Source organism: Pelobates fuscus, chromosome 10 (genome assembly GCF_036172605.1).
Source record: "Pelobates fuscus isolate aPelFus1 chromosome 10, aPelFus1.pri, whole genome shotgun sequence".
Classification (NCBI taxonomy): Eukaryota; Metazoa; Chordata; class Amphibia; order Anura; family Pelobatidae; genus Pelobates; species Pelobates fuscus.
Genome location: NC_086326.1, coordinates 73,776,889 through 73,803,983, shown reverse-complemented (window position 1 = coordinate 73,803,983; position 27,095 = coordinate 73,776,889). Strand labels below are relative to the sequence as shown.

Below are 27,095 nucleotides of genomic sequence, written 5' to 3'. Positions count from 1 at the left end.
TAATCTGCCCACAATGATCCTGATTATCCCAGCAAACGTATTGACTAGAATTTATGGCAATTTTTTTTTTAAATACATAGTTTAATATTTGCCAAGTGACCCTTGGTGAGCTTTGAGGATTGGATTGGGGTACTACAGCTTTAGAAGATGCAGGTATCATATCATTTATTATTTTTAAGAGATATCTAGAATTTAGTATTCTGCACCTAATGCCCTTGGTGAGCACCTAATAGGAATTAGGTTTCAGATAAAGCCGCGTTCGATATCAGTTAGTATTGTTTAGTTCTACCCAGTTCTGCCTATAAATCACCAAACATTCTGCCAAATTTTCATCTTGCTAGAGATACCTGTGACAAAACGTCAGCCCTTTTAAATGCTGGACCACAATTAACAATTTAGACACGTTTGACCTGTCTAGGTCTGAGTGTCAAACTAAAACTCCTATATTTCTCTACAATCACTTAGTCCCCAAAGAATCATGGGGCTTTTGGTTGCCTACTGAGGGGCCATGATGCTTACTTGCACGTGTGTTGATAACATTTCTTGATGCAAACCTTTGCAGTGATAATTGCTTGTCTGCTATCTTAATTTCAAGAGTACTAATCACAGCATGTCTAATTCTGTCTGATTTCATTTTCCAGATGATGATTCTGATTCATACCCCAATTATGGACGCCATTCATATTCAGAAGATGGTGAGTTTACAGTTTACTTCAATGATTACCACTATCCTGGAACTATATTTGAGAAATTTAATCTGGGAAATAGATATGATCAGTAGTACAAGCGCTGACCGTGTTTGAAAACAGACCGTCTATAGAGACTGTCAATTTTCAAACACTGTCAGACTCAAGGTGCATGTATTTGGCTGAAGGATCCTGTTGTATACTAAAGGGATGAATGAGTTTCTCTTTTTTGCCCCCACATATAATTTACTTAAAAAATGTATTTCCTCAAAACTTGATGAAATGATTATAATATTAAAAATAGTTTTGCGCTGATGGTTGTTCTTTAAGTAAAGAGATGTGCTTATAGGTATGGGTGTATTGGCTAAATACTGTAATTTTTTTGGAAACTGTATGAAGGGAGAAAGGGACATGGTGAATGGCATTGAAAACCAATCATTTAATTATTGTGTGTCATATGAAATTGTGTCATTTTAATTTCATTGCATTTACAGCAAAATCCCAGTCCCCAGTGCCTCGCTCTAAGAGCGAGATGGATAACATTGATATTGAAAATAGTGTTCGTAGATCAGTCACACTGCCTCTTCCAACAAGGTCCTCTTCACTCAAACCAAACCATGAACGGTGAGTAATCTGCTGATCTGTTATGCACTGACCAAAATTCCCAAAACTGAGTAAAGTTTAATAAAATTCTATTGTCTACGTCAGGGCAAGCATTTGAGTAGGAGCCAAATAACAGGAATAGTGGTCTATCATAACATACCTGTCCTGAATATTATTGGCTAAAGGCCATTGGCTGTATATGGTAAAGTTACGATAGTCAGAAATAAATATCTCGGTCTCGTATATCTGTTGGCAGTATGTCAGTCTACTACATACACCAGTGAAACATATCTGTACTTTGTGATGCCAAATGCATGTTGCTCAGGATCCTAAAATTCTACCTGTCCATTTTTACCCACATGAAGAATAACATCTGTGGACAGGGTAGTGCCTGGGCATATAGGAAAGCTTCAGCCATGTAAGGAAAATACCATTGCATATTTTATGTTTATCAACACATTAACAGCTGCTGCTGAGTTGTTTACAATGTCAATACCATCACAATCCTACCTTTTAAAAACTTTTACAAGTATCAGTGAAAGTTGACCCTGTACCTTATGTTAAACTCTAAAATTTAAAAAGGCTTTCCTAACTATAAAATAAGGCCAGGGACTAATGAAAGTATTTAGAAAATTGGGCAGACTAGATGGGCTGAATGGTTCTTATCGGCTGTCACATGCTATGTTTTTATGTAAGCACTCTAAGTAGAATATAATATGGAACAATTGACAACATAATTACACATATACACAATTCCTGAAAGGTCCTCTTAGAGGTACCTTAAAGGTACAAACACTGTGTTTTCATATGGAATGTAAGAGGTTAATAACACACTATTACATATACAGGTGTATGTACAGGTTAGGTACTTTTGATCTCTTTGCAACAAGGCCAGCTCATCTCTGTGCATCCAGACATTTAATTTGAGACCTAACATTTTGGATACGTCTTTCAAATGGTTTACTATTTTGAAAAATTTCTATAATTTTTATGTATTGATGTTTTTTATATATATAATATTTGTGATATTCGAATATATTGAAGGAAAAAAAACAAATCATTTAAAAAAGGGAATCAAAAAATATTAAATCGTTTTGAAAGCCGATACCAAATTCTTAAATCAAAGCCACAATGGCCCAGAAATAAAATAGCATCTAAAAACACCAAACTTTAAGAATTTGACCCTTCACAGAACTTGTAACATACATGTGTTGTTTCTCAAACTCTCTCTGACAGCTCGGGTCATATCTAGTACAGGGATGTATTTACCACAAGGCAAACAAGGCATTTGCCTAGGGCGGCACTTTCAGGGGGGGCGCCAAAAAATGCCACCCAAACTTCCAGACAAATGCCTTGTTTGCCTCGTGTTCTGGGGCTGTCCACCTTACTGAGTGAGTGTAGCTGTCAGTGTGTGTCTGTGAGTGAGAATGGGTGTGCCTGTGAGTGTGTGTATGCCATTTTATGTGTATCTGAGTGTGTGCCTGTCAGTGAAAGTGTGTGTTGGTTAAACAGTGTGTGCCAATGACTGTATCTGTCAGTGAGTGTATATCAGTGCATGTATCAATGAGGGCATGTGTCTATCAGTCGAAAAAATGGCCTTAACAAAAATTGAGGGGGCAAATTTTGATTTTGGGGTGCCCGAATTTAGTCGTGCCTAGGGCAGCACAAATCCAAAATACACCACTGATCTAGTAATGTCCTAATAATACAGAGCACCCAACCTTAGAATCAGGTACCTGTTGTAAAAATCTCCAAATCATTTGGTTTCTACACAACACAATAAAACGGGCCTTAGTTACTGTGTATTTCAGGAGATTTTCCAGAGGTCACCAAGAAGACTTAACCCATTACTCCGCAGATACACTTCACCACATGAGTTTATCGTGACAACCCACACCAACAACTAGAACTAGTACGACACGACTACCGATGTTAGGTTTTTGTGTTTTGTTTTTTTTGTTTATTTTTTTTGGCGGTTGGGACTGTTCATTTCATTACATGTATTTTGAATATCTCTGTAGAGGATGTGTGTTTTTCATTGACTCAGTGATTCCCTATGTGTTGCTTATATGTGCAAAAGCATGTACATTATTCTGTAGAAATGAACACTGGTAGAATCATGCCGATCAATGTGTAAAGCACATACATTGCAATATTATAAATAAATAAAATTACACTTTACGTAACATTTATTCTTTTTGGTCTCCTTTTCAACAATGTAAAACCTTTTTTTTTTTTTTTTTATGCATCACTTCTTCTACGTTATTAATACCTAAAGCATGTGCGTAGTTATTGTGCAGCCACCCAAGGGGTTAATTACCATACTGATCTCAATCCTGGGAGGGACTGTCATTTTTAGCGAGCAAAAATATTCTGAGTATGACACATGACGACGGATCTGTTTGCCTTATAAGTATTATTCTGCAGCTGAGATGTAATCCAGTGTGTGTACTCTTCGAAACATAATGACATTCTGTTTCGGTCCCTTTATTCAAATGAGGCTGCTACAAAAATAATAGGGAGTAAAAGCCTCCACAATCTCTGGTAGGTTTCCTGCTTTCAGATGGAAATGCCGGGACAGAGGATTAGCTGCCTTGGAACATTTCCATACAAAACACATGTATCCTTGGTAACAGGGAGGTTCACGGTTAATTGGTTTCCTTGTCCTCAGGAATGACTGGGATCCCCCAGACAAGAAGGTCGACACTCGAAAATACAGAGCGGAGCCAAGGAGCATTCATGAATATCAGCCCGGGAAGTCCTCTGCTCTTGACAACGAAAAGATGGTAATGTATCTAAATGTATATTCTGAGTGGTTTTGTACTCTGTGACTTGTTCACAGAATTGTTAACTGATGGAATGTTGTTATTGGACATGACTTCAACTGGAAACAGCACAGTCAAATCCAAGAGACAGGGAAGACTATGTAATTATTGCTGATATGGTGAAAGGAGCCAGAATTGTATGGAAGTGTGTTATGCAGTTAGAATCATGTGACTGCCAATGTTCCTCTAGGTTCACATTATTAAACGCTGCTATCGAAGACTAACCTATTCCTGCTGAAGGTCAGTAAAGCTTTAATGACAAAGAATCCATCTCTTTTCTTCTTATGCTCTCGAACGTTAACGCAGAAGGATACTAAGCTAGCATTCCTTCCACTGAGTCTATAACTTTTGAAGGGTCGTTTAGTTTTCCCAGTGAGTGATTGGGTTTATATTATAATTACTGGTTTGTATTGTTAGTGTCCCTGTGTACACTTAAAACTGGAATTGTCTTCTCTTTCCGCGAGCATTCGTGTCCAGAGGTTCAGTCTGCTTTGAATGTCACGTTTATATGTTTGGTGTTTTTTTTATTGTTTATGTTAATGTTATTTTGCATTATTATTGATTTTTTTTTTTTTTTTGCAGCATTATCATGTTTACATTTGCTTTAATAAATGCAGAATATTCGCTAATAGTTATTTAAACTAAGGGAAATTATTTGCTTTTTGCTAAAAAGACTATTGATGCTAATCTTATTCATATTGCAATATTATACAAGCAATGACTGTGTGTTGACTAGAAGGACGATTAATACAGCAGAATTGTCTTGTCATGTGTGATATTATTTTAATGTTGCTGTGGGGCTCTGTGCTACAAAGTGATAACCTCAATTTTGGAGACTGCTTTTAATCTGCATCAATTAAAAACAGAAGTGTAGTCCTCGATATAAGCATTAACACTTAAGACATATTTCCCCTTTATTATATTTCCCCAAATTAAACAGATATATTTCTTAAAGGGAAACTATAGTGCTAGGAAAGCAAACTAGTTTTCCTGGCACTATAGTTTTCCCTTCTGTCAAGGCCCCCTCCCGCGGCGCTGGAGGGGTTTATAACCTCTTCAGTCACTTACCTGGGTCCAGCGCTGATGTCCCTCGGCGCTGGGTCAGGCTCCGCTCACGCTCCTCCCCCGCCACCGGCTGCTGGCGGGGGAGACCTGATGTGCGTGCGCGGCAATGGCCGCGCGCACGCATTAGACCTTCCCATAGGAAAGCATTATTCAAGGAAAGCATTATTCAGTGCTTTCTTATGGGGATTTCGGTGACACTAGACATCGAACGTCATTTAAAACACTTATGGTGCTCTAAGAACACGGAAGCACCATCTAGCAGCTGTCTAAGAGACAGCAACTAGAGATGGGATTAGCCCTGTAATCAAAACACTGCGGTTTCTCCAAAACCGCAGTGTTTTGACTAACAGGGCTAAGGGGAGAGGGGCAAGACACCCAGACTACTTCAATGGGCAGAAGTGGTCTGGGTGCCTACAGTGTCTCTTTAACTCTGCAACCATGATTATTTTACCTATTTAATGCTAATGCAAGGGACTAACTCTCTTAACACTCTTCTGTTCTTGTCACCTTTTTATGCATTTTATATATATTATTTTCTAAAGTTTCAGGTTTATGGGACATCCGCTTGCCTAGAAGTGGGATTGTGCACTTATATCAATCCAGGGATATTCACGAACGTGAGACTTTTAGTTGTCTTCTGCAATACCCAAATGAGATAGTGGTGTGTTTTGAGGTTCTTGTGTATAGACAATATGCAGTATGCCTTTCTCAATAATGTATATGTCAAGTAGTCCGGTTTTATTAGCAAGGACCATTTGTTTAATTAAATTAACCGATTCTCTAGGTAGAAAACAAGAATTTAAGGTTGTTGTTCTGTGTAATTCCATTTTATAAAATTTTTCTTGTATGGATTGGTGACATCTGAACATTTAGATGTGTAATCTAAAACTTTTACCATTGTTGCTAACATAACTAACACGTTTCACTATAAAATGTTTAAGTGGGAGATTAATTTTCTTAACTGCAGAATTACCTTCTGAAGTCGAATCAAGCATAATCTCTAAACCTCCCGGCTTAATGCATCATCTTATATTGTACAGAGGATGCTTAGCACTAGTAAGGAAGAGTCTAAGATTCTTGCTTGCCCACAGTTTTTGCGATTTTAAAAAATAAAATAAAAAAATTTAATACAATTAATCAAATATTAATAATACAGGAAGTACAGATAACACCCTGGGCTTAATAAATGATTCTGTTTCATCTCAAGACACTAATTCCTGTCCCACATTTAATAACTTAATATTGGAACCATTCGAGAATAGTATAATGGAGTGGGAGCAAAATGATTTCAGGGATAGTAACACTAATCTGTTAGTGTTTTTCCAAAACTTGCAAATCCCTGGCAACAGACATTGTAATTTTGTGAGAGGATTAATCTGGCTTGATATCCGGCAATGATTGCCGACCCTATACGACCACAGTTTAACCCTTGACGTGTCAAAGAGAGGAGCCACATAAATCTGCTCTGTGTAGTGCTCTGAAATTTAAATAAAGCCCGCATATGTTTAGATTTGACAGTGTTCTTTTAATTTTAGTCTCTATAAATCAAAATATTATATACATTTTTATAGTGCTGTATCTCTTATTTATTAATGTAAGGCACTAGCTGTAAATCTTGCTTTTGGCCTAGAATCTATACTTCCAGTGACCCATTCTTTAATTTCTTAAAGGGGAATGTAAGCATAGTGGAATTTCTCCTTGAGATATTGTACCTCACTAACATTTAGTTATTAAACGTTGAAGGATTGTCAAATTGTCAAATTTTAAGCCAAAAAAAGCAGGGCTAGGAAAGTCCCCCCCCAAATTGACTATTTTGTCTCAAATTTGCTAATTCCTTCTCAATTCCCAGTTTAGTGAATATAGTGAACTGATTATCAGTCACATAAAAATCTGTAACCATTTCAGTAGTCCAATAACAAATCACATTTAAATGTGGTTTCTAATTGGCTGCTATAAACTAGAACTGGAATGTTGGGGTTTGTTTACTAAACCAGGATTTTCAAGCACGGATACTGAATTTTCTAATTTTAGTCCAAAGTAGTGGAAGGGGGAAATTTCATCAGTTTAAAGGCACACTGTAGTCACCAAATCAACCTGAACTTAATGAAGCAGTTTTTGTGCGTAGATCATACCTCTGAAGTTGCACTGTTCAATTCACTGCAATTTAGGAGTTAAATCACTTGTGTTTCTGTTTATGCAGCCCTAGCCACACCTCCCCTGGCTGTGACTGACATAGCCTGCATTAAAAAAAAAATGGTTTTACTTTCAATCAGAAAGTAGCTTATTTTAAAAGTTTTTATCTCCTGTTCTGTAAATTGAACTTTAATCACACACAAGAAGCTCCTGCAGTGTCTAGCAAGCTATTAACAGAGCAGAAAGTAAGAAATGTTAAATTAAACAGAATTTCCAAAAAAGGAAGTGTAAACATTAGATGACTCTTTGCAGGAAGTGCTGTGCAAGTCACATGCAGAGAGGTGTGACTAGGGCTGCATACACAAAGTGATTTAACTCTTAAGTGGCAGAGCTTTGAGCAGTGAAACTACAGGGGCATGATCTGTACACCAAAACTGTTTCATTAAGCTAAAGTTGATTTGGTGACTATAGTGTCCCTTTAACTACCGTATATATCTAGGTTGGCTACTTTAACTGAAATGTTCTTCCTGGTAGAACTGTCAAAATGAAAATCTAGCTATTTAAAGTTCCATACATATTGGAGGGGTTTAGAATCATAGACTACACTGCATGTTTGCAAAATCAGTGTTCGTTGACGGAGGTCAGCTAGCTCTCAAATTACTTGTCCTGAATTGTGAACAAATGAGTAAAAGATTTCATTACCAAAAGCTAATTATCATGCTACTACTTCTTTAGATTGCGTCTGGGGAGATAATCTCATAGGGTAAAATAATCATCCCTAAATCTTAAACAATAGTGGAACACACAACATTTAGGCATGATTGAGAGTATTTTATGTGTGTAATTAAAAATATATAATTTAAGCCAAAAAGATTTTTTTCTAAGCTCATTAGTTTTTACCTGCATATTAAATGTCAAATCAAAACTCACTTAGTTTTGTGAGCAGGCAAAAAGTAACTTAAAAGTCTTGAGCATGTTTTTTTTTCATCAGTATGTTCCCACAGTATCACAAAGCTTGGTGCATGCTAAAAACTTGCTTTATTTGCTACTGGTCATATTAGAAATGGCTCCTTAAAGCAAGGCTCATGCTGTGACAAAGTTCGGATTTTGGCAATGAGTACAGTGCCAGATAACTGACTCACAAACAGCTGGATAATCGTTTTGGGCCTGTTCAGTGTGAAGCTGCTTTTTGGCACAATCCTCGTTGCTCTCTTTCCATTCCCTCCGGAAAGGCAGTACAGAACGAACAAAGTACAAAGTTAAAACATTCTCAGCGATTAAAGCTTACAGTCTGTCTTTGCCCCTTTTGTGTGGCTTTTCAACGTGTATGTGTCTTTTATCCATTGTAAGTGTCTTAGTAAAATGTCTCTTGTATGTTTCTGTCTTTATGTTTCATCTAGCTGTCTGACTTTTTGGGAACTTTGGTTCTTTGCACATCCATGTTCTGTTAAAGACGCAGTATAAAGTATGCCCTTACTATGCTGCGTAACAGATAATAAATCTGTTCGCTCCTTTCGATTTCCAGTTTTGGCAGTAAAAACGCATACTTGGAAAAATCTGCTTCTTTAACAGTTCCTTTCTATGTTCTTTTTCATAATCTTCCTTTTCTTCTTCCTTCCGTTCCCCTGTCATGACCTCTGTAGACTCGGGATAAAAGTCCAGAAGAGATAGATTTAAAGAATGAACCTTGGTATAAATTCTTTTCGGAATTGGAATTTGGGAAACCGGTAAGTAGGATAGATCTCTTGCTGGTTCGTGTGTGCATTGCTACAACCGCAGACCGTTCTAATGGGTTCACATTGTGTTTACTTACAGTGATTTATCTTTGTATGCAATAGTTTGTAACACATCACAGCAGCCATATGTCCAAGATACATTCACTTGATTAACTCTGGGAATAACGACTTGAATAATCTGTTCCTTAACCAAGGGAGTCCTAGTATTTAGAATTCTGGAACAAATAATATTTCAAATTTGTGTGTTCCCCCAAAAATATAAGCTAATTGTTCGTGTCTACCGAATAACATGATCTAAAATTAGCATTTATAACCTAAGGCTCTTAGTGAGTAAGCAGACTTTAAGTACTTTGTTTGGGGAGCTGGTAATAACGCATTTTGCTATGTCCAAGGTATGTGAAAGAGATCTATAAATACGATGCCGAATGTCCTAAAACCCTTTGTATGTCCTCATTATCACCCTGTGTTGTTCCTACTGTTCTATGATCTATTTGTCACTATTTATCAGGAAATACTTTTTTGTTTCACTTGCTATGTTGTGAGCATGAGAGTCTGGTATTTAAAGTGCTTTTTTTTGTTAATGGTAGATTGCAATGTAATATTTCAGTCTTTTAGGTGGCATTGTCAATACACTGTGACAGAGTCCATTTAAGAGACTGTAGAATATAGAAAACAGTATTTATAATGAGTCACCTGAAAAGAGGATTTCATTGATTGACTCTGCTTCATTCAAGAAATCATTATGTGTCCATTAAATGAAAGTATTCTCTAATTCAATCTGGGTTATGGAAATTGATGTAACTCCTAAAAACAACAGATGATGATACACAGGTGAATTTGTGGTGGTTTGTTTTGGTAAATCATTGGTGCAGAAGTATTGTAATATCGACATAAACTTGATATAATTTGGTGAATCCAAACGGCTATATAGTGTAAAGTTACCATACAGTGAAATTTAGCCTTCACTATATAGCTGTCTGGACTTACCAAATTATATCAAGTTTATTTGTACCAAAGATGTCTTTATTTATTTTTTTTAAACCATCACAAATTCAGCAAACTTGTCTATGTATCGTCCTATGCTGTTTTTAGGGGTTACATAAACCCCTTAAGCCAGATTGCATTATAGAATAGTTTAATTTAATGTACATATAATGAAGACATTGATATTGCTAATACGGAAGTAGAACTTCTGCAATGAAAATTAAAGCTAAATTATGGGTCTCTGACTGGCAGTGATATTTGCTCCAGTTCATTGTGCCCTTTGGGATATATTAAAAGTACAGGACAACCCATATAATTATGTCACTGGCAATCTATGTTAATTGTACTGGGGTCACTCCAGCAATTCATCGGATTAATCTTTGATTTAACAAAGCAACATTTTATCCAACAGTAAATTAGGTTTCCTAAGTTAAATAGTAACTAATGTTTTACCAATTCAGTGGTTTGGTTATTTAAAAAATATTTTAAATATATTTTACACTACTCTGTGAAACTATTTTTGTATTTTGTCAGGCTGTTATTTATTAGCATTATTTAATTTCCCCACTAATTTGATTAACATTTTGGAAAATTAGTAGTGAGTTGACAGGAGAGGTGCGTGCTGGGTTAAACATGGTATAATCTTCTCAACACAAGAGATTGGCTCTGTCAGTGCAAAACGGAAATCTAAAAATGGCCGACGTGTTGAAATATTTTTGTAAATGTAATCGATAAGTTGTTTCTAAACATGTAGAGATTGATATAAAAAAAATTAAGAAAAATTTCTTAGATGACATGCATGCTTAAGCAAAACACATGCATTTTTTTTAAATGTAATCCATGTTTGAATCTCTGCAAATCAACAACAGAACTATAGCTCGTTGTCGTGGTTATGTTATCTAGATTACCGTGGCACCATGCCTTGATTTAATATCTAACCATTTAAGAATGGATTCATGTAAACCAGGCGTTATCTAGGCGACTCGGGACCTTCCACATCTCCGCTAAATTGGTAATGGAGAATTTCAACTTCTGCATAATTTTGTCTACCCTGCATAACCTGGCTGAGATTGTTCAGGGTTAATTAGCCCAACACTCTTAGCCACCCAGATGGTGAAATTAATTGACAGTAATAAAGCGTTCTGAATTGTTTGTGAAGCAATGTTTTTTATCAAACCTTTCTTGTTTAATATTCTAAAAATTCTAAGTTTAATATTATATTTACCATTAAGCTGAGGGATTGCACCCATGGATACAGCATAACCATTAGTGAGAACTTTATCTCTAATGTCAAATGGCTAGAACTGAAAAGAGAGTTTGCTAACTTTTGGCTCAAATAGCGGAGATGAAAAATACTTACCAATTTAGAGTTCTTTTCAACTTGGCTGTTCTGGCCTATATATTGTGTACATTTTCTTGTCAGTTCACGGTTTAAACCCTTTTCAGACTGTCTTATTCAGCTTACTTGAACTTTCTATTAATAGTTACAAGATTAGAATTGCATTTTTCACAAAGTATGCGCATGCTTTTTTAGATATGTAACGACAGCTCAGCATAACTTCCTGTTAAGGAAGTGATTCCCTCTTTAGTGCTAGTAATGTGATGTGCTTATTTATTCGAAGAGAGGGTACTTGGAGAGAGTGCAGTGAAGTTCTCTTTGGGGAAAAGGAAAGATTACATTTTTTCGTGATGACTTGAGCAGCTTCTTGAAAACAGTACAGGGAAACCAGTGGTATAATCGAACGAGCTACAGCTTCATCCCTTGTTTAAAACAAGCCAGATGTTAGTAAAACTTCTGAGCGAGCAGTTTAACACAAACACTAACAAAAGGTCCAGAATATCTGTTTATTCACACAACGCAGAAGTCCGTTTAAATTTGCACTAAAACAACCATTCTACCGTGTTGGACACAATGAGAGAATTGGTTTTGTGTATGTTCCAATACTTTTCTGTTGATCAACACAGTGTGCAACAAATTATGTTGGCTACGGTTTCTTAAACTATGAGTACTAAATTTTTAACTTTCATATTGTTTAATATGAAAGCCCATGGAATTTTTTTTTTTTTTAGGGCACACGGTGTCTCTATCATTACCCAGACAGAACATAGATCTATGCTACATATATAAATATACATATCCAGAAGACCTGATTTAGTGGGGTTAATCACTATATGACTACAATTCACTATCAAATTGAGCTCCCATTACAGGTCCCAAGCAGTTTGTCATGTTTTTCATACCCTCTTTAAAAACAAAAACAAAAACACAACAAAGAGCTCTACCTTGTGACATTTGTTATAACCTATTCTAGACCGAGGTACACGTCAGTGACACAAATATTTCCTAGGCGAACCGGCAGTTTATATTTCCTGTGCATTATTATTTTAGTCATAATGCATTAAAATAAAAAGTATGACTATTTTAATGAAAATGACGCTCTTGAATTAAACGGCAACCATATAATTTTTACTTTTCAGTTCATCTATCTAAGCATGCTTGTGAGAGCGCAATTATTTGTTTCAGCATTGGCTTTCTCGATATATGAAAAAATATATATAAGGCATCTAAATTATCAATTCACTGTTAAATATTAATGATAGGTGGGTGAGCACAGGAAGGCATCACTGCACTGGGCACTTGAATAAATATACCTGGCCGTGCATAGAGTGCCATCAATGCCTGGTCTACACTTACAGATGTTATTACAGTCACAGAGATACTCAGACTTATAGATACTCATTCACACATTGAGAATCTCTTACAAAAACTTATATGTATACAAACATGCTCACAGATATATACATGTATACACTTGGATACTCAGATACAGTTACACACTCTATAACTATCACAATCACCAGTACACTTGGACACTCACAATAAAAAGAGAAGTAAGAAGCACAAAAGGATACATCCAAAGCAGCCTTAATTGGATACGAAAAGCAATATTTCAACTCTGCTGAGTCTTAAAGGAACACTATAGGGTCAGGAACCCAAAACCACCATCCATTCCCGTGGCCTCTTCTTGTCCCCATAAATATAGCAAAATCATACCTTTATTCCAGTCTGCTGCTGCTGCTGGCTCTGCTTCCTTGCCTGACATCATCAGAAGTGATGATCTCAGCCAATCAAAATGCTTTCCCATACAAATTAATTGGATTGGCTGGGAGTGTCAAGGAGGCAGATCGGGGGCAGAGCCAGTACAAGACAAACAAGCCCATGCCAATCGGCACCTTCTCATAGATATTCATTGAATCAATGCATCTCTCTGAGGAAAGTTCAGTGTCTCCATGCAGAGGATGTAGACACTGAATGCAGCACTGCCACAGGAAGCACCTTCAGAAGCCATCTGAGTTGTGGCCAATGGAGGTATCCCTAGGTTGTAATCTAAACACTATTTTCTCTGAAAAAACTGTGTTTACTGCAAAAAGCCTGAAAGGAATGATTATACTCACCAGAACAAATATAATAAGCTGTAGTTGTTCTGGTGACTATAGTGTCCCTTTAATCAACTCATAATGTCGCTCACACACATCAGTCAAAATACACAAACACACAATATTTGTAGTGTTGAAAGCCTAGATCATGCCATATAAAGGAAACAGGGCTGTCTGGCAAGGAATGCTACACACCTGTGAGACATTTTTTTTTTAACACTGCCTGGGTCTTTGCTGCTCCTCTGCACAGTGAGTAACACAGCAGGGAGAGACCAGGCTAAGGCCCCACACTGAACATAAATTACACAAACCGGATTGGTTCTATGATTCAGTTTGTTTTTGTTGTAGCGACCAGCCATGCACAATAAATCAGGTTCTTGGTCTCTCTTCTCCCTGCAGGAATAAGAAAAGGCAAGGTGCATGCTGGTAGCCCAACATGCTACCAATAGGACATTTAAACCTCACACCAACATCAGGTCAACATCTTGTGTGCTCTGCCCTTTGATGGTTTAGTAGGCAGAGATTTAAAATGGCGGACAGCATGTAGTGCTCCCACAGCTTGATTCGCTGCGGCTCGTGGTTGAAGACCACTGGCCTATGCGACATTTGGTTTTGAAAAGATTTTCCAATCACAGCGTACTGACAGGATGTAGGGATGCAATAGATCCCTATTTATGAGAGTGTTGCCACACTAAAGGCATCGTGACCATGCAATAAAGCTGCTAAATGCTCAGGGGAAAACATTGCATCTCTCATTTGAAGTCTAAAAATGTAGCCTGCTGATAATTCCATTCTATTCTTTAAGTGAGAGACATTGAAGCAAGTTGCAATATGTTATAAGTAAATTTAAACCTCGTATGTATGCATCATAGCAGCTGCAAACATAATTTCAAATTACTCAAAACAAGTTATTGAAGGAGGGCATTGATGCCTTAGAAAGTACACGAGACATAATATGAACAATTTGGCCTCTCGAGATTGTTCTAAAAATAGGTGATCGGGTGTTCTTGTTTATTGTTGTTTTATTGTATTTTTTTTTTTTTACTTCTTTACAAATAACGCTTCAAGCTGGTAATATACCCCAGGTGTATTTTATTTTTATTTTTTTCTAATTGTCTGAATTTTTTTTTTTTTTTTTACATCTCAGGCATGTAATGCATGTTTATCAACAGCTGCTAGTTAGAAAACAAGTACTTTTGAGAGAGGTTTTTTTCTGATGCTTTATCACCAGTAGAATTGGGTCATAACAGCTAAAAATATAAAAATTAGAACAAAATGTGTTGGGGTCTTTACAAACTAGTACAACCCTATATCTGCCATATGTGATTGTGTGACAATATGAATTATAGGCATTATAACATCGTAATAATGGGAATAGTTAGATATTTTTCTTATTGAGACTCTGTGAGCTGTATTGTGAGATGTATCCCTTTGTTGTGAGTGTAGCACTCCTAATTCATTCAGTATTGCTTGATGCACCTGTCCTTTTATCTATGTAATGTGTTTTCAGGTAGTCAAGACCGTATTACATAGCTAAAAACAATGAACAAACATAAGATCATTGCACCTGTTTAAAAGTGACAGCAATTTCCTGCCAGACAGAAATAGAATCCTACCTGAGAATCTAAAAGATTTCGCCTAGAATCTGAGATTACCAGAGTCACTTATATGATAACTCATTTTACAGTCATATCCAACTTTGGCCTTCAGCTTTTAGGGATCAACAAGTCCCAGAATTCCCAAGGCTGGTGGAGGTTTCTGGGGAATATAATCCAACAACCAAAGACCAATGCTAAATGTTCCTGTTGCCAATATGTTTAATCCTAATTTGGAAATACTTGATCCTTACAGTTAGGGTTTGTTGGTTACTGGAGTTGGCATGTAGCTACATAGAATCTTTTGTGATGACCTTTTAAAGACCTGATGCTTTCAAGAATTATGAGTCAACCCAGTTACAAAGTCCCCGTTTAAGTAATGTATAAACATTTCTCTGGGTATTAAAGTTATTACCATTAACAACCAAAAAATATCTATGCAAATTTCCCCCCCCCTCCCTCACCCCCCATAAATAAATAAATACAAATATTCCACTGTGGTTTTATTGAATTGCTATGATAAGCATGAAACTTTTGTCTCATTGTTCTGCATTGCTCACATGGAAATTCAGCCATTTGGTAATGTGGTATGTATTTATGGTTTTAACATTCCCAGAGACTATTGTTTTCTCTTTTCCTCTGGATAGTAGGAATGCAATTCTAATCTCTACTATGTATATCTTACGTAGCCTGCTCTACCCTCGTAACCTGCTTTCCCATGAAGTAATTACAGATTTCTCAAGTCAGTTCTCAATGGAGGTCTATCTGAATGGGGTATAAAGGAACAGTCACTTAATGACGTGAATGTCTTGGATAATGCAAGAATGTGGTTCCTTGTCACAGTTTTTAAAAGGGAACAATCTTAAATTCCCTTTTTTTTTTTTTGTGTGTTGTAACATGTTAATATATGTATGATCACTGAACTGTACTTTTAAAATTAAATTTTATGTAGTGGGAGTTATTTTTGTAATACTAATTATCCGTTCAGGGTCTCAAGTGTTTTAAAAACAGACCGTTTTTCAAAACATTCAAAGGACCACGGCATGACCAAAATAAAGTTTATTTAAATTGAAATAAATCTAGTGAGAAAAATTATTACAAAAGCAAAAATAAACACTTACATGGCAGAGGGAGTAAGAAACACTAAATGTGTTATGTGTCTATAGCACTTTATCAACCGCGTGAAATAGGCATGACTAACTGAAGGTTCACACCTCGTATTAGTTTATAATGACACCCACTCCGCACCACTTACTTCATAAAAATAAACCCATACAGTGTATTAAACCGTACAAAAAATACCACTAAATAGTACAGAATATTGATTGAAAAACTGAATTAAAAAAAGAAACTAAGAATAAAGAAAAAAATAATAGTGATATTAAGACATTGTTCATTATAAATTTTTTCAAGTTACAAGTAAAATAATTTTATAAAAACAACTAAATTTTCCACATAGAGATAGAATGTATATTTAACACTGTAGACAAAATTTGTCATTATATTCCTTACCGAATTAATTAATTATTTTTACTATGTTACGTTAATACTCTGAGCGTATTACCATTAGCTCAGTCTGCTTTGAATACTCAGGAAATCGAGGTCTAAACAGAGACTTGGTTATACTGGGTGGTGGATGGATTTTTGTGCAAACATTAAACTTTGAATTCTGTTAAACCGATTTGAAATCCTACGAGAATTGGATTGACCACCATTACACGAGAAACGATTCTAAAATCTACCAAGCACTCAAGGGGTGGCTTGCATGACCGCTTATCCTGTCTGTATGATTTGGAACCTGCTCCTGCTTATTTTCCCTTTTTTTACATTTTCTTTCTAATGTAAATTCTAAATCCCTACTTGTATATCATTTCTAAATTCATGCTCCTTGTGATCTCTTTTCTCTCCGTTTCTTCATTTCCTTCTCTGCTCTCCATCAGCCTCCAAAAAAGATTTGGGATTATACTCCGGGGGATTGCTCAATCCTTAAAATAGAGGATAGGAAGGTAAAGACTCTTTTATTACTTGTGTTGATTCTATATAAAAGTGTGGGTGTGGTTGTTTCGAGATAAAACTAAATAGACTAACATTATATCGTCTTAGCGATTTGGTGTTAAATGTTTTTTCAAAAAGTTTGGAGTTTTTTTTTCCCTTAAACGTTACTCATTTGACTTACGTGAGAGAACATAAAAAGCATTAAAGCTGTGCATATTGCAGATGCCATAACTATTTTTTTGCTTCGCAACGATCAGTGTAACCAGCTGATTTGCCCAAACTTTCTTTTTCGTTCCAAGCAACACTCTTACTGACAATTTGTTGGGGCACTAACTTCCTGGACTATCGCTTGAAAAATGGACATACCTATAAAAAAAAAAAACAGATGGAGTGGATTGTAGCTCCATCCACTCCTCACTTGAGTTTATCGCTATAATTGTTAAATCCTCTATTATAGAGTTTGCCTTGCCTTCCGTGTTGTAAAACTCTGGCTAAAGGCCTTGAAATATTTCTAGAAACGATATTGGGTGCGCTACAGATGCAAGATGACAGCCTCTTATACCTACTCAGGCATTGAAACAAGAGGTGTTGGAATAACTATCATAGAGATAGTGGAAATTAATGAAAACACTGTTTGAACCATAGATTTTTGTTTTGTTGCCATTGAAGTGTTTTGTTTTGTTTTTGTGAGAAACTATTTTGAAAATGTAGGACAAAGGATGATGAAGTGTAGGCCTAAGGAAGTATTCACTGTTGACATTGGGTCAGAGTTTGAGTCAGTTTAACAGCATTGCGATGTACGCAAATGAAATAGTCTCTGTAGTTACAGTGGGGTTCTCCATTCAGTTACATGTTTACACAGTGTTTCATTCATCGGTAAGGCATGAAAAGTGTATTAAACCATTCTAGTGATGGCATAGATGACTTGACAAAATCAGAACTTTCCCATCTATAAGGATAAAATGTAACACTAAATAAAGGGGGGCTTTCAATAGCATAGCCATTCCACAAATAAGAGATTTCAAAAATATGTTTCTGGGCATCAATTGCACTGGTTTGATGATGAGTGAATCACTAGAGATTGTTTGTTTTTTTTGTTTCTGCTTTTTAAATTAGTACATGCCATTCATTATATCTCATGAATAAAATGAAGTTTAGCTGACATTGTTGTCAAAACATTTGCTAAATCATGTTTGCATATGAAGTTTGTCTAGATTCATATACACTCTGTGGGGGTACATATTATGTGGGTGACTGTCGAGGTTGGTATAGCGTTACTGTTCCAGTTGTTACTATCCTGCATGAAATGATGTCCTATGTGCGTCACTTGGGCATCCAATAATTGTGCACTCTTTTAGATCCAATAGATTTGTAAATGTTCTTATCATTTGGAACATATGGAACAATGTGTGTGTGTAAGATTAAAGGGACACTCCACCCCCCGAATACAACAAGAATCACTATTAACTATATGTACCTCCAAGGAAAACATGCATGCTTTTAATAATGCATCTTTCACTAGGGTTATATCTAAAAAAATATCTTGTGTCTGAAGCCTCCCCTTTCTCACCCCGTCCAAACTTTCTGTGGCTGTCTAATCAGACTTCCCAATATAGATCAATGAGAAGTCTCTGCAAGGCAGGTACTCTGGGCAATTTGCCTGCCTCTTGAGTTTAGTTCCACTAAGCTAAGCAGCCAAGAAGTAACTGGACCAGTTGTCTCATTGACAGCCGGGGGTGTAGCACGGTACACTTATAAAAGTGCCAATTTCTATTGAAATCTGCACTTTTTGTAAAATTGAAAAAAAGAGGACACTGCACACACAAAGCTCTGTAGCAAGCTAAATTGCTTTAGGGGTCAGGAGTGTTTTTTTTAAGCGTGCATTGTATTTAATAAATCGTTTCGCTTCTAAATGTCATTTTCAAGGGTCTTCTAATTTTAAAATATGACTTGAAATTGTGTGATACAAGGTGTGAAAATGTTGTTTATTACAATGCAAGTGTAAAAGCTGTGACACACCAAATTGCTAAGGCATCATAAATATGTATGTAAAATGGGTATTGTAAACATGTTTGTTTTTATTTTTATTTAAACCTCAATCCAACAAAACAAAATCCAACAAAAAAAAACTAAAATCTTATGTTTAATAAGCGTGTTGTTCAAAAGAATTGAGACAGAACATTTCCACGTATGACTTTATCACAGGATTTAGCCTATATTTAGTTTCCTGGATAAATTCAGAAATATAAACTCCTTTTGATATGCCAACGCGTTTCGATGTAAACCCTGCATTCTACAGTAGCTAACGTGCACAAAGTGGTAAATCTCTAGAGGGGTGTGTGCATTCTTCATTGTGTTCAGACCGATCAAATATTCAAATATTTTTTTCTCATTTGAATGTTGTCTGTTCTATGAGATTCTGTAAAGATGTTTATTTATTTTTATTTTTCTGGAAAATGTCCTTTATTGTGTCATGTTCTTCTTCCTTAACCAGACTGAGCTAGAAAAAGACCTGTATCAGTACGAGACTGAGTTAGATGCAGATTTAGAGAGAATGGACAAGTGTTATAAAGCGTCTGATAAAAGGGTATGGAAGTTTTATATTGTCATATGCTTGTAAAGCATGTTGCGTTGTATTTTCGCAGGACTAGGAATGAGGCAAAGCTCAGTGTAAACATAACTAATCAGAGCTGCTAACTTGACTTGCAGAATGCATTGAGTGATGGCTGAAAATGTGATGTATGGCATGTTAGTAAGTAGGAGTCATGTGACTCAAAGGTAACATTAACTCTGCATGTGTGACGCAGAAGGGATTCTAACCTTTTGATTCTATAAGCCCATCAGTCTGCGCCTCAGAAATTGGCACATAGAAGTACAGTCTCACTTAGAATCAAAGGCAACACTGGCTATTGCAATGCTGATATCTTTATTTAACAAAATCTTTCCCAGGCAGTGTCTTTTATCATTACAATACAGAATATTTTGGTTTTGAAAATGGGACTAACAACGTGTTTCTAAAAGTTTTTTTTACCATTTTTTTTACCATATATCCAAATCTGTGGATTGGGTACATAAGAATAGATGTTTAGAGACAACACTACTTGACATAGATTTAAATGGATAGAAAACAAGCCCTCCCCTGTACATAGGTTGAAATGCGTTTGCTTCATCTATACGCATTAATGGCAGTTAGAGGTTACTCTCTATTTAATGTGTCCTTACGGGATATTCCAATTGCAGACATCTCCGTTGACACACTTAAATTTTTTTGACACATTGAAAATTTAAATAAACATTCTGGATATAATGATCCAGTAACCATTAAACTAGCGTATGTAGTGGAAAATGGAGAGGCTTATGTGAATTCATAAAGTACCAAGTACAAACATAGGAATTGTTGCAAGAAATAAAAAATAAAAAAAATATTAAGCATAATTATATGATTTAATGTATTAATATGGAGTCTAAGTCAAATGACGGAAGTAATGGCCACAATGACATGTCTGATTTTTATAACGTTATTCTGATACCAAGCACTGCAATATCTGCTGTGTCTCTTTATGATAACCCTTGACAAGGTTTCTTAAATGTATACTACTATTTAACAAAGTAAGACTTGTTGGAAATTCAAAAGTGAATTTAACATTTTGGGTCACAATAGCCAGACTTGAAGATTGTTTCCAATTTCGGCCTTAAATTTGAAATTCACTTTGCATTTCCAACAATTCTCATTTTGTTAAATAACCGTGTTAACGTTATTTGAAGAAGAAAAGCACTTGATTCTAAGGAGGCTGAATGACTGATGGTTTCTGTATATATTTTTATATTTATACGTATGTTGAAATCTTGCTTATGACTATGCTTGAAAGACTTTGGCTAATAATAGTCTGCTTTAATAAGTACTCCCAGAGATATAATTTCTTGTAATATATAGTTACCAGTGAACAATTGTCTGCTTTCTTCAGCAAAATGCATTTTTCTTAAAAATACCAGCTTGAAAAATGATGCCTGATGTATTCAATGTTTTTTAACATAGACTATAGACTATATTGTGTCACACATATTCATTTTCACATCTTCGGATCATAACCTATTTCTGTATCTGTAGCTTTATTTTGTGTTTTTATGCAATGCTTATGTCCTCATTAAAGGAACATCTCGAGCGCCATACATATTACAGCTCTCTGTAGGGGTTATGGTGCCAGTAGATCTCTGGTGCCCCACATTGTACATAGTCAAACCATTTTAGAATGTTTTGACTTCTTGTCTGGGGAGGCTGCCCGTCACCATTACTTTCTTTGCAAAACCGGAAGCTTTCTTGGCTCACTGGCCGAGAGCAATTAGCGGAACCTTTAAGCCAATGTTCTAGCCCAGCACTGCAGGTCTTATCTCAGGAGAGATAACAAATGCCTCTGCTTAGGAGCTTCCAGCTGTCTGTAGTAAGTAGTGGAAGTAGTGAGCGGATCCTAGCAGACCCCAAATAAGATGTCAAACCATTCTTACAATAAGGGGTGCCTGGGCACTCCTGACACTAATCAGCTGTAGTGGTCATGATGCTTGGAGTGTTCCTTGAACTCGTATGTTTAAAATATATATGTAATGGCAATTACCAAAAAGGTAAAGGTTATTGCATTAAATGTAAGGAATTTGATATGTTTACTGAATAGACATATGTGAATACACAGACAAATAGAACCCGGTGTAATTCTTTGTGTTCTAAAGTTTAATTACATTGGCATTTGTTAGAATTTGTGAAGGAAAATATGGAACTTTGTTAACCTGCACAAGAGATAGTTATTTTTGTTTTTGTGATCAGAAATCATGAACATAATCCATATCTCCACTTTACATGTTTCTGATGTTTGTCTCTGCTCTGAAATAGAAGCATTTATTTTGTAATTGAAACTCGTTCAATAATCTTCACATAGGATATTATACAGCCAGAGAAATGGCTTGCATATTTCGAACGTGACATTTGTTATATAAAATATGTACTTTGCAAGCTGTCTGAAGTTAAATACTTGTTTTTCGTAAAGTTTCTTAATTCATAAATACACTGATCTGCCACAACATTACAACCACTGACAGATGAAGTGAAAACATTGATTGTTATTACAATGGCACATGTCATGGGGTGGGATATATTAGACAGCAAGTGAACATTCAATTCTTGAATTTTATGTGTTTGAAGCAGGAAAAATAGGCAAGCGAATAGATCTGAATGAATTTGACAAGGCCCAAGTAGAGCACCTACAAAACAGCAAGTCTTTTGGCATGTTCCCAGTATGCAGTGGTTAGGACCTACAAAAAGTGGTGCAAGGAAGGACAACTGGTGAACTAGCATCAGGGTCGTGGGCGCCAAAGGCTAATTGATGCACATGAGGAGGGAAGGCTAGCCCGTCTTATCTGATCACACAGAAGAACTTATGTAGCTAAAATTGCTGAAAAACGTAATGCTGGCAACAATAGGTGTCAGAACACACAGTACATCACAGTTCGCTCCCTATGGGGCCGCATAACTGCAGACTGGTCAGAGTGCCCATGATGATCTTTGTCCACTGCCAAAAGTGCCTTCAGTGGGGATGTGAGTGCCAGAACTGGACCATAGAAGAAGTTTGCCTGATCTGTTGAGTCACGTTTTCTTTTGGATCAGGTGGATACTCGTGTGTGTGTGTGTACATAATTTACCTGGGAAAGAGATGGCATCAGAATGCACTATAGGAAGAAAGCAGGCGAACAGAGGTGGTGTTATGCTCAGGGCAATGTTCTGCTGGGAAACCATGGGTTTTGGGATTCACGTGGATGCTACTTTGACTCTTACCACCTACCTAGACATTGTTGCAGACCATATACACCTCTTTAGGGAAATGATGTTCCATGATGGCAGTGGCCTCTTTCAGGAGGACAATGCAACACTGCAAACATTGTTCAAGAATGGTTTGAGGAACAAGACAAATGTGTTGCCTTGGCCTCCGAATTCCCCAGATCTCAAGCTGATTAAGCATCATTGTGATGTGCTGGAACAGTAAATCCGAGCCATAGAGGCCACACCTTGCAACTTGGAGGGCCTTAAGGGTCTGATGCTAATGTCTTGGTGCCAGATATTCCAGGACACGTCCAGAGTTCTTGTGGAGTCCATGCTTCAACGCATACAAACTGTTTTGACAGCACAAGGGGGACCTACACGATATTAGACAGTTGATTTTAATGTTGTGGCTGAGTCGTGTATCTCTCCCCATACTGGCAATATGAGACTCTCATTTAAAAAAAGAATAAGGCTTAAAATAAGGCTGCAGGCCTCTAGATTATTCATAGAATCTACTAGCACTTTCTCTTCTCACTTGTGAAAAGTGTTTAAATGTAATAATGAGAAAATGTGAGAACTCTAGAATTGTTCCTATTTAGTTATTACATTTTTGGTGTCTTTAGTGTTGTACATATTTTGTATGTAGTGTATGTGTGAGATTTAAGTGTGTATATCCAACGCTGACTGACGTGATCCTTCATGTTACACAAGGGTGGGACAGCACCTTTTCAAGATGAAACCTTGAAATAAAATAATTACAGGCTTGTTACTCACACCCACTGCTTATCTGTGTCTGCTTTTGACTTCATACGCTGTGACTCACAGACACTAAATCAACCCAGCGCTGTGGCTGCCATGAAAACTCTCTTCAGACAAAGTTATGATCGTCATGCTGATATTGTACAGGTTTTTGGTTAATCTGGGGAGCTTCTTACTATACCGTAAATTGGATGTTATATGCATTAGCTGCAGTGTCCCCATTCCAATCATTTTTCTGTTTGGATTTTTTTTTTGCAGACCTCAACTTCAAATCGCCCGGAAGACGTGCTCCCTTAGTAAGTAAAAACCTACATTTTATGCATTCTTTTACTTTCTTTCGTGTCTGTACAGTGTCATAAGTTTTATTTCAGATATATATATATATATTTTTTTTTTTTACACCTTGGTATATTAACCTCATGAATGCTTGATAATGTCAGAGCTAATGCTATTTACTAAAGCTTAAATGGAAGTCATTACAAGACTGGGAATTGTGGACAATTGACACAGGAATCATACATTTACACCATACCTGAAGTCCATTTATATGGTTTTTGCTGTAAATGACTTAACACGTCATTACAAAAAACGACTGTTTTTAGACCATCATTTAACCTCTTCACATCCAAGTTCTTTTTATTTAAGAAAAGAATGCGTAGCATGGTTAAATACCTAGCTTTTGAGTATTTGTAAAAAAGCTGACATTTTAGACAATCCAACTATTTAAATATGCTATCAGAATGTAAAAATATACATACGTGCAAGATTCCCTCATTTCTCTGCCTGAAGAGGTGGTTTATCAGTCTGTACAGATGTTCAAACAGCAACTGTATGAACACTTGCACAAACATAAAATTCAGGGATATCATTTTTAATATGTGGGGCAATAGATATTTATTCAAGGAGAAATTCTACTGCAATACTGGGGTCAAGAAATATTTTTTTACTAGTTTTATTGCAAATTGGAAAGCGCTTCAAGCTGTGGGTGCCTTCTTTTTGATCAACCACAAAATCAGATGTGAGGCTAAACCTGATGGATACATCTCTCTTTGCAGCCTTTGTAACTTTACTGTAAGTATACTTACTCAAAGCACCTGTATAATAGAAAGCATTACAGGCTTGTATAACAGCCTGCAGGAATCCCTATAGTAAGCTAAGCGCCCTTACAGCCGCCCCTTCTCATCTTCCCTACCTGGCTCTTAGTGAACCCATACAGGGTTATTCAATACACACCATATTTTATCTGGAATGACAAAGTCTTGTGTCATTGACAAAAGTCTGACTGCAATGGCAATTCTCCTAATTTACTAAAGCCAAATTTGTTAAGCCCCGAGCGAAGCGGCAGTTGTCCGTTCATTCACATCTGAATCCAATGGAAAGCATAGGATTTGGAATATTCACCAAGCACGGGTTTCACTTAAGTGCAGAACAAAATTTATCCGCTAGGATGCACATGCACAAATTAAAAAACTAAAATTAAATAAATAACAAGCCCATGGGCTCAATAAGACCCCCATATAACTAAAAGGGGAGTTTAAAACCTCCCTTCACCCCCACCTGCCATGCGGCATATCTGCTAAATACCTAAAACTAATGACTGGGCCGCCATTGCAGCCCAGTCATCAGAAAGGTCCCATGCCATGGGGATGGAGCCTGTGAATTCACAGTCCACCCTCCGGCCCTCACCTGTGGCCAGTGAGTGGGGCTATTTAATAAAAATAAGGGGACATCCGAATGTCCCCCCTGTCCCCACCTGTGGCCAGCAGCTATTATAATATAAGGGGGCACCTAGTGTCCAATCTGGTGCCCACCCATGGATGGTGGGTAGAGGCCTTAATTATAATATTAAAGGGGAGAGAACCTAGAGTCTTCCCCAGTTTGACCCCATGCTTCCTAGATTGTCTCTCTTTTGGATAAACAAAAGGTAGCGGTCCTGTGGTGGCAGAGTACTTTTGTAGTTTTCCATCTGGGAGAATTATCGTTAATACATTGACATTACTGTTCAGTACATGTTTTAGAGTGAACCTCTGAATGCTGGAGGCTGGGCAGAACCTAAACATAGACACACTGAACATTTATTAATTTCTCAACTCGCATACCATGGCTCACTCATTACTGTGTATCTGTGACCCTTGCTTAATTAAAGTGCCTTTAAAAAGCTAAAAATAGCTGTTGCTCTTTTATTGATGCAAAACATTTTTGTACAAAGTGCCAAGAATTTCTTTTTAATATGTCAACGGATGTTTGAATAATCTAACTCCCTGCTTGCCACTGGTTACTCATTATTGTGGCATTTGCGACCCACCTAATTTTGCCTTTAAATGTTAAAAATAGCTTGTACTTCATTGATGCGGATGTTATTTGCACAGTGTACCAAGAATGGAGAAAATATAAACCTTTCCCCTCTGTACCATTCACACCTGATCTGGCAGTGTACTTTTTCAGCTTTCCTTATCTTTCCAAAAAGAATCTGAATTCAGTAGCAACTCAAAATGTAAAAATGATTTTTATAAAAGGGCTGTAAATGCTAGCGCTCAGCACATGAGCTGGGTCCTCCATTACTTTTGTTTTGGCATGTCTATACCAGGCATAGGCACTCCAGATGTTTTGGACTACACCTCCCTTGATGCTTTGGCAGCATTGTGGGTGTAAAAGCATTATGGGAGATGAAGTTCACAACATCTAGAGTGCCGAAGATTGCCTAACACTGGTCTATACTGTACTGTCTATTTTCTCAGATTTTACAGAGCTTCAGAATATGGTGGTGCTTTCTAAATACTAGTAATAATAATAATAATAATATCAATAAATAAAATTCATTTTTGGACCTGAACATTGCTTGTTTATTGCATGCCGCTAAAGGAGCTGAAAGCATCAGATGTGCAAGCATACATTTCATATGTCATTGAATACTGAGCAGTTCTTCTGTAGAAGATCGCTGTAATTGACTTTGTCATGTGAATGTGATCTATCAAAATGCACAAACCTACACATGATATAATTATTTAAGTGAACATCTAGAAAGATAAGCGTGTTACTCATAAATACATGCAGCTCTGGAATGTGTGTGGGTTTGGGAGCGAGAAGCCTCTTGGAGAAAAATAACAAAACTTGTAAACCATGACTTTTTCAGAGTATCACACATTTTTGATTTGCAGCCCATTGCACTATGCAAATACACAATATCAGAGCTTTCAGAATAGGGTTCAAGTTTAAAGGGAAGCAGCACTTCCCACGATTTGTAATATTGTGTTTATTTATCTTTTAGATGAATCCAATATTTGTTTGTGACATCTGAAAAATAAAATGTAGAAATCAATACCACTGTTATTTAACACTATAATTTAACTGTGGACCTCTGTCTTGGCTTCTCAATCATCAATATAATTTATTTAGTGGAAAATGTTTGTTTGCTTCCTCATGTGCATTTTGTGCCCTGACTGTGCATAGCCTGAAGGGGATTCTGATGT

The 27,095-nt window shown here is 36.7% G+C and overlaps 1 protein-coding gene across 35 annotated transcripts in view; it reads left to right on the top strand.

Moving 5' to 3' along the window:
- The window catches only part of SORBS1 (sorbin and SH3 domain containing 1), a 317,838-nt gene that overhangs the window by 253,715 nt on the left and 37,028 nt on the right, over nt 1–27,095 (top strand). For 31 of the 35 annotated variants that reach the window (XM_063434302.1, XM_063434301.1, XM_063434304.1 and 28 more), the window contains 7 exons: nt 642–695; nt 1,181–1,310; nt 3,961–4,075; nt 8,956–9,039; nt 17,006–17,071; nt 19,555–19,647; nt 23,884–23,921. In XM_063434302.1, coding sequence (XP_063290372.1) covers nt 642–695; nt 1,181–1,310; nt 3,961–4,075; nt 8,956–9,039; nt 17,006–17,071; nt 19,555–19,647; nt 23,884–23,921 — 580 coding nt within the window. The remainder of the gene's footprint in view (nt 1–641; nt 696–1,180; nt 1,311–3,960; nt 4,076–8,955; nt 9,040–17,005; nt 17,072–19,554; nt 19,648–23,883; nt 23,922–27,095) is intronic. The other 4 variants (XM_063434303.1, XM_063434306.1, XM_063434309.1 and 1 more) reach the window with 4 other exon arrangements.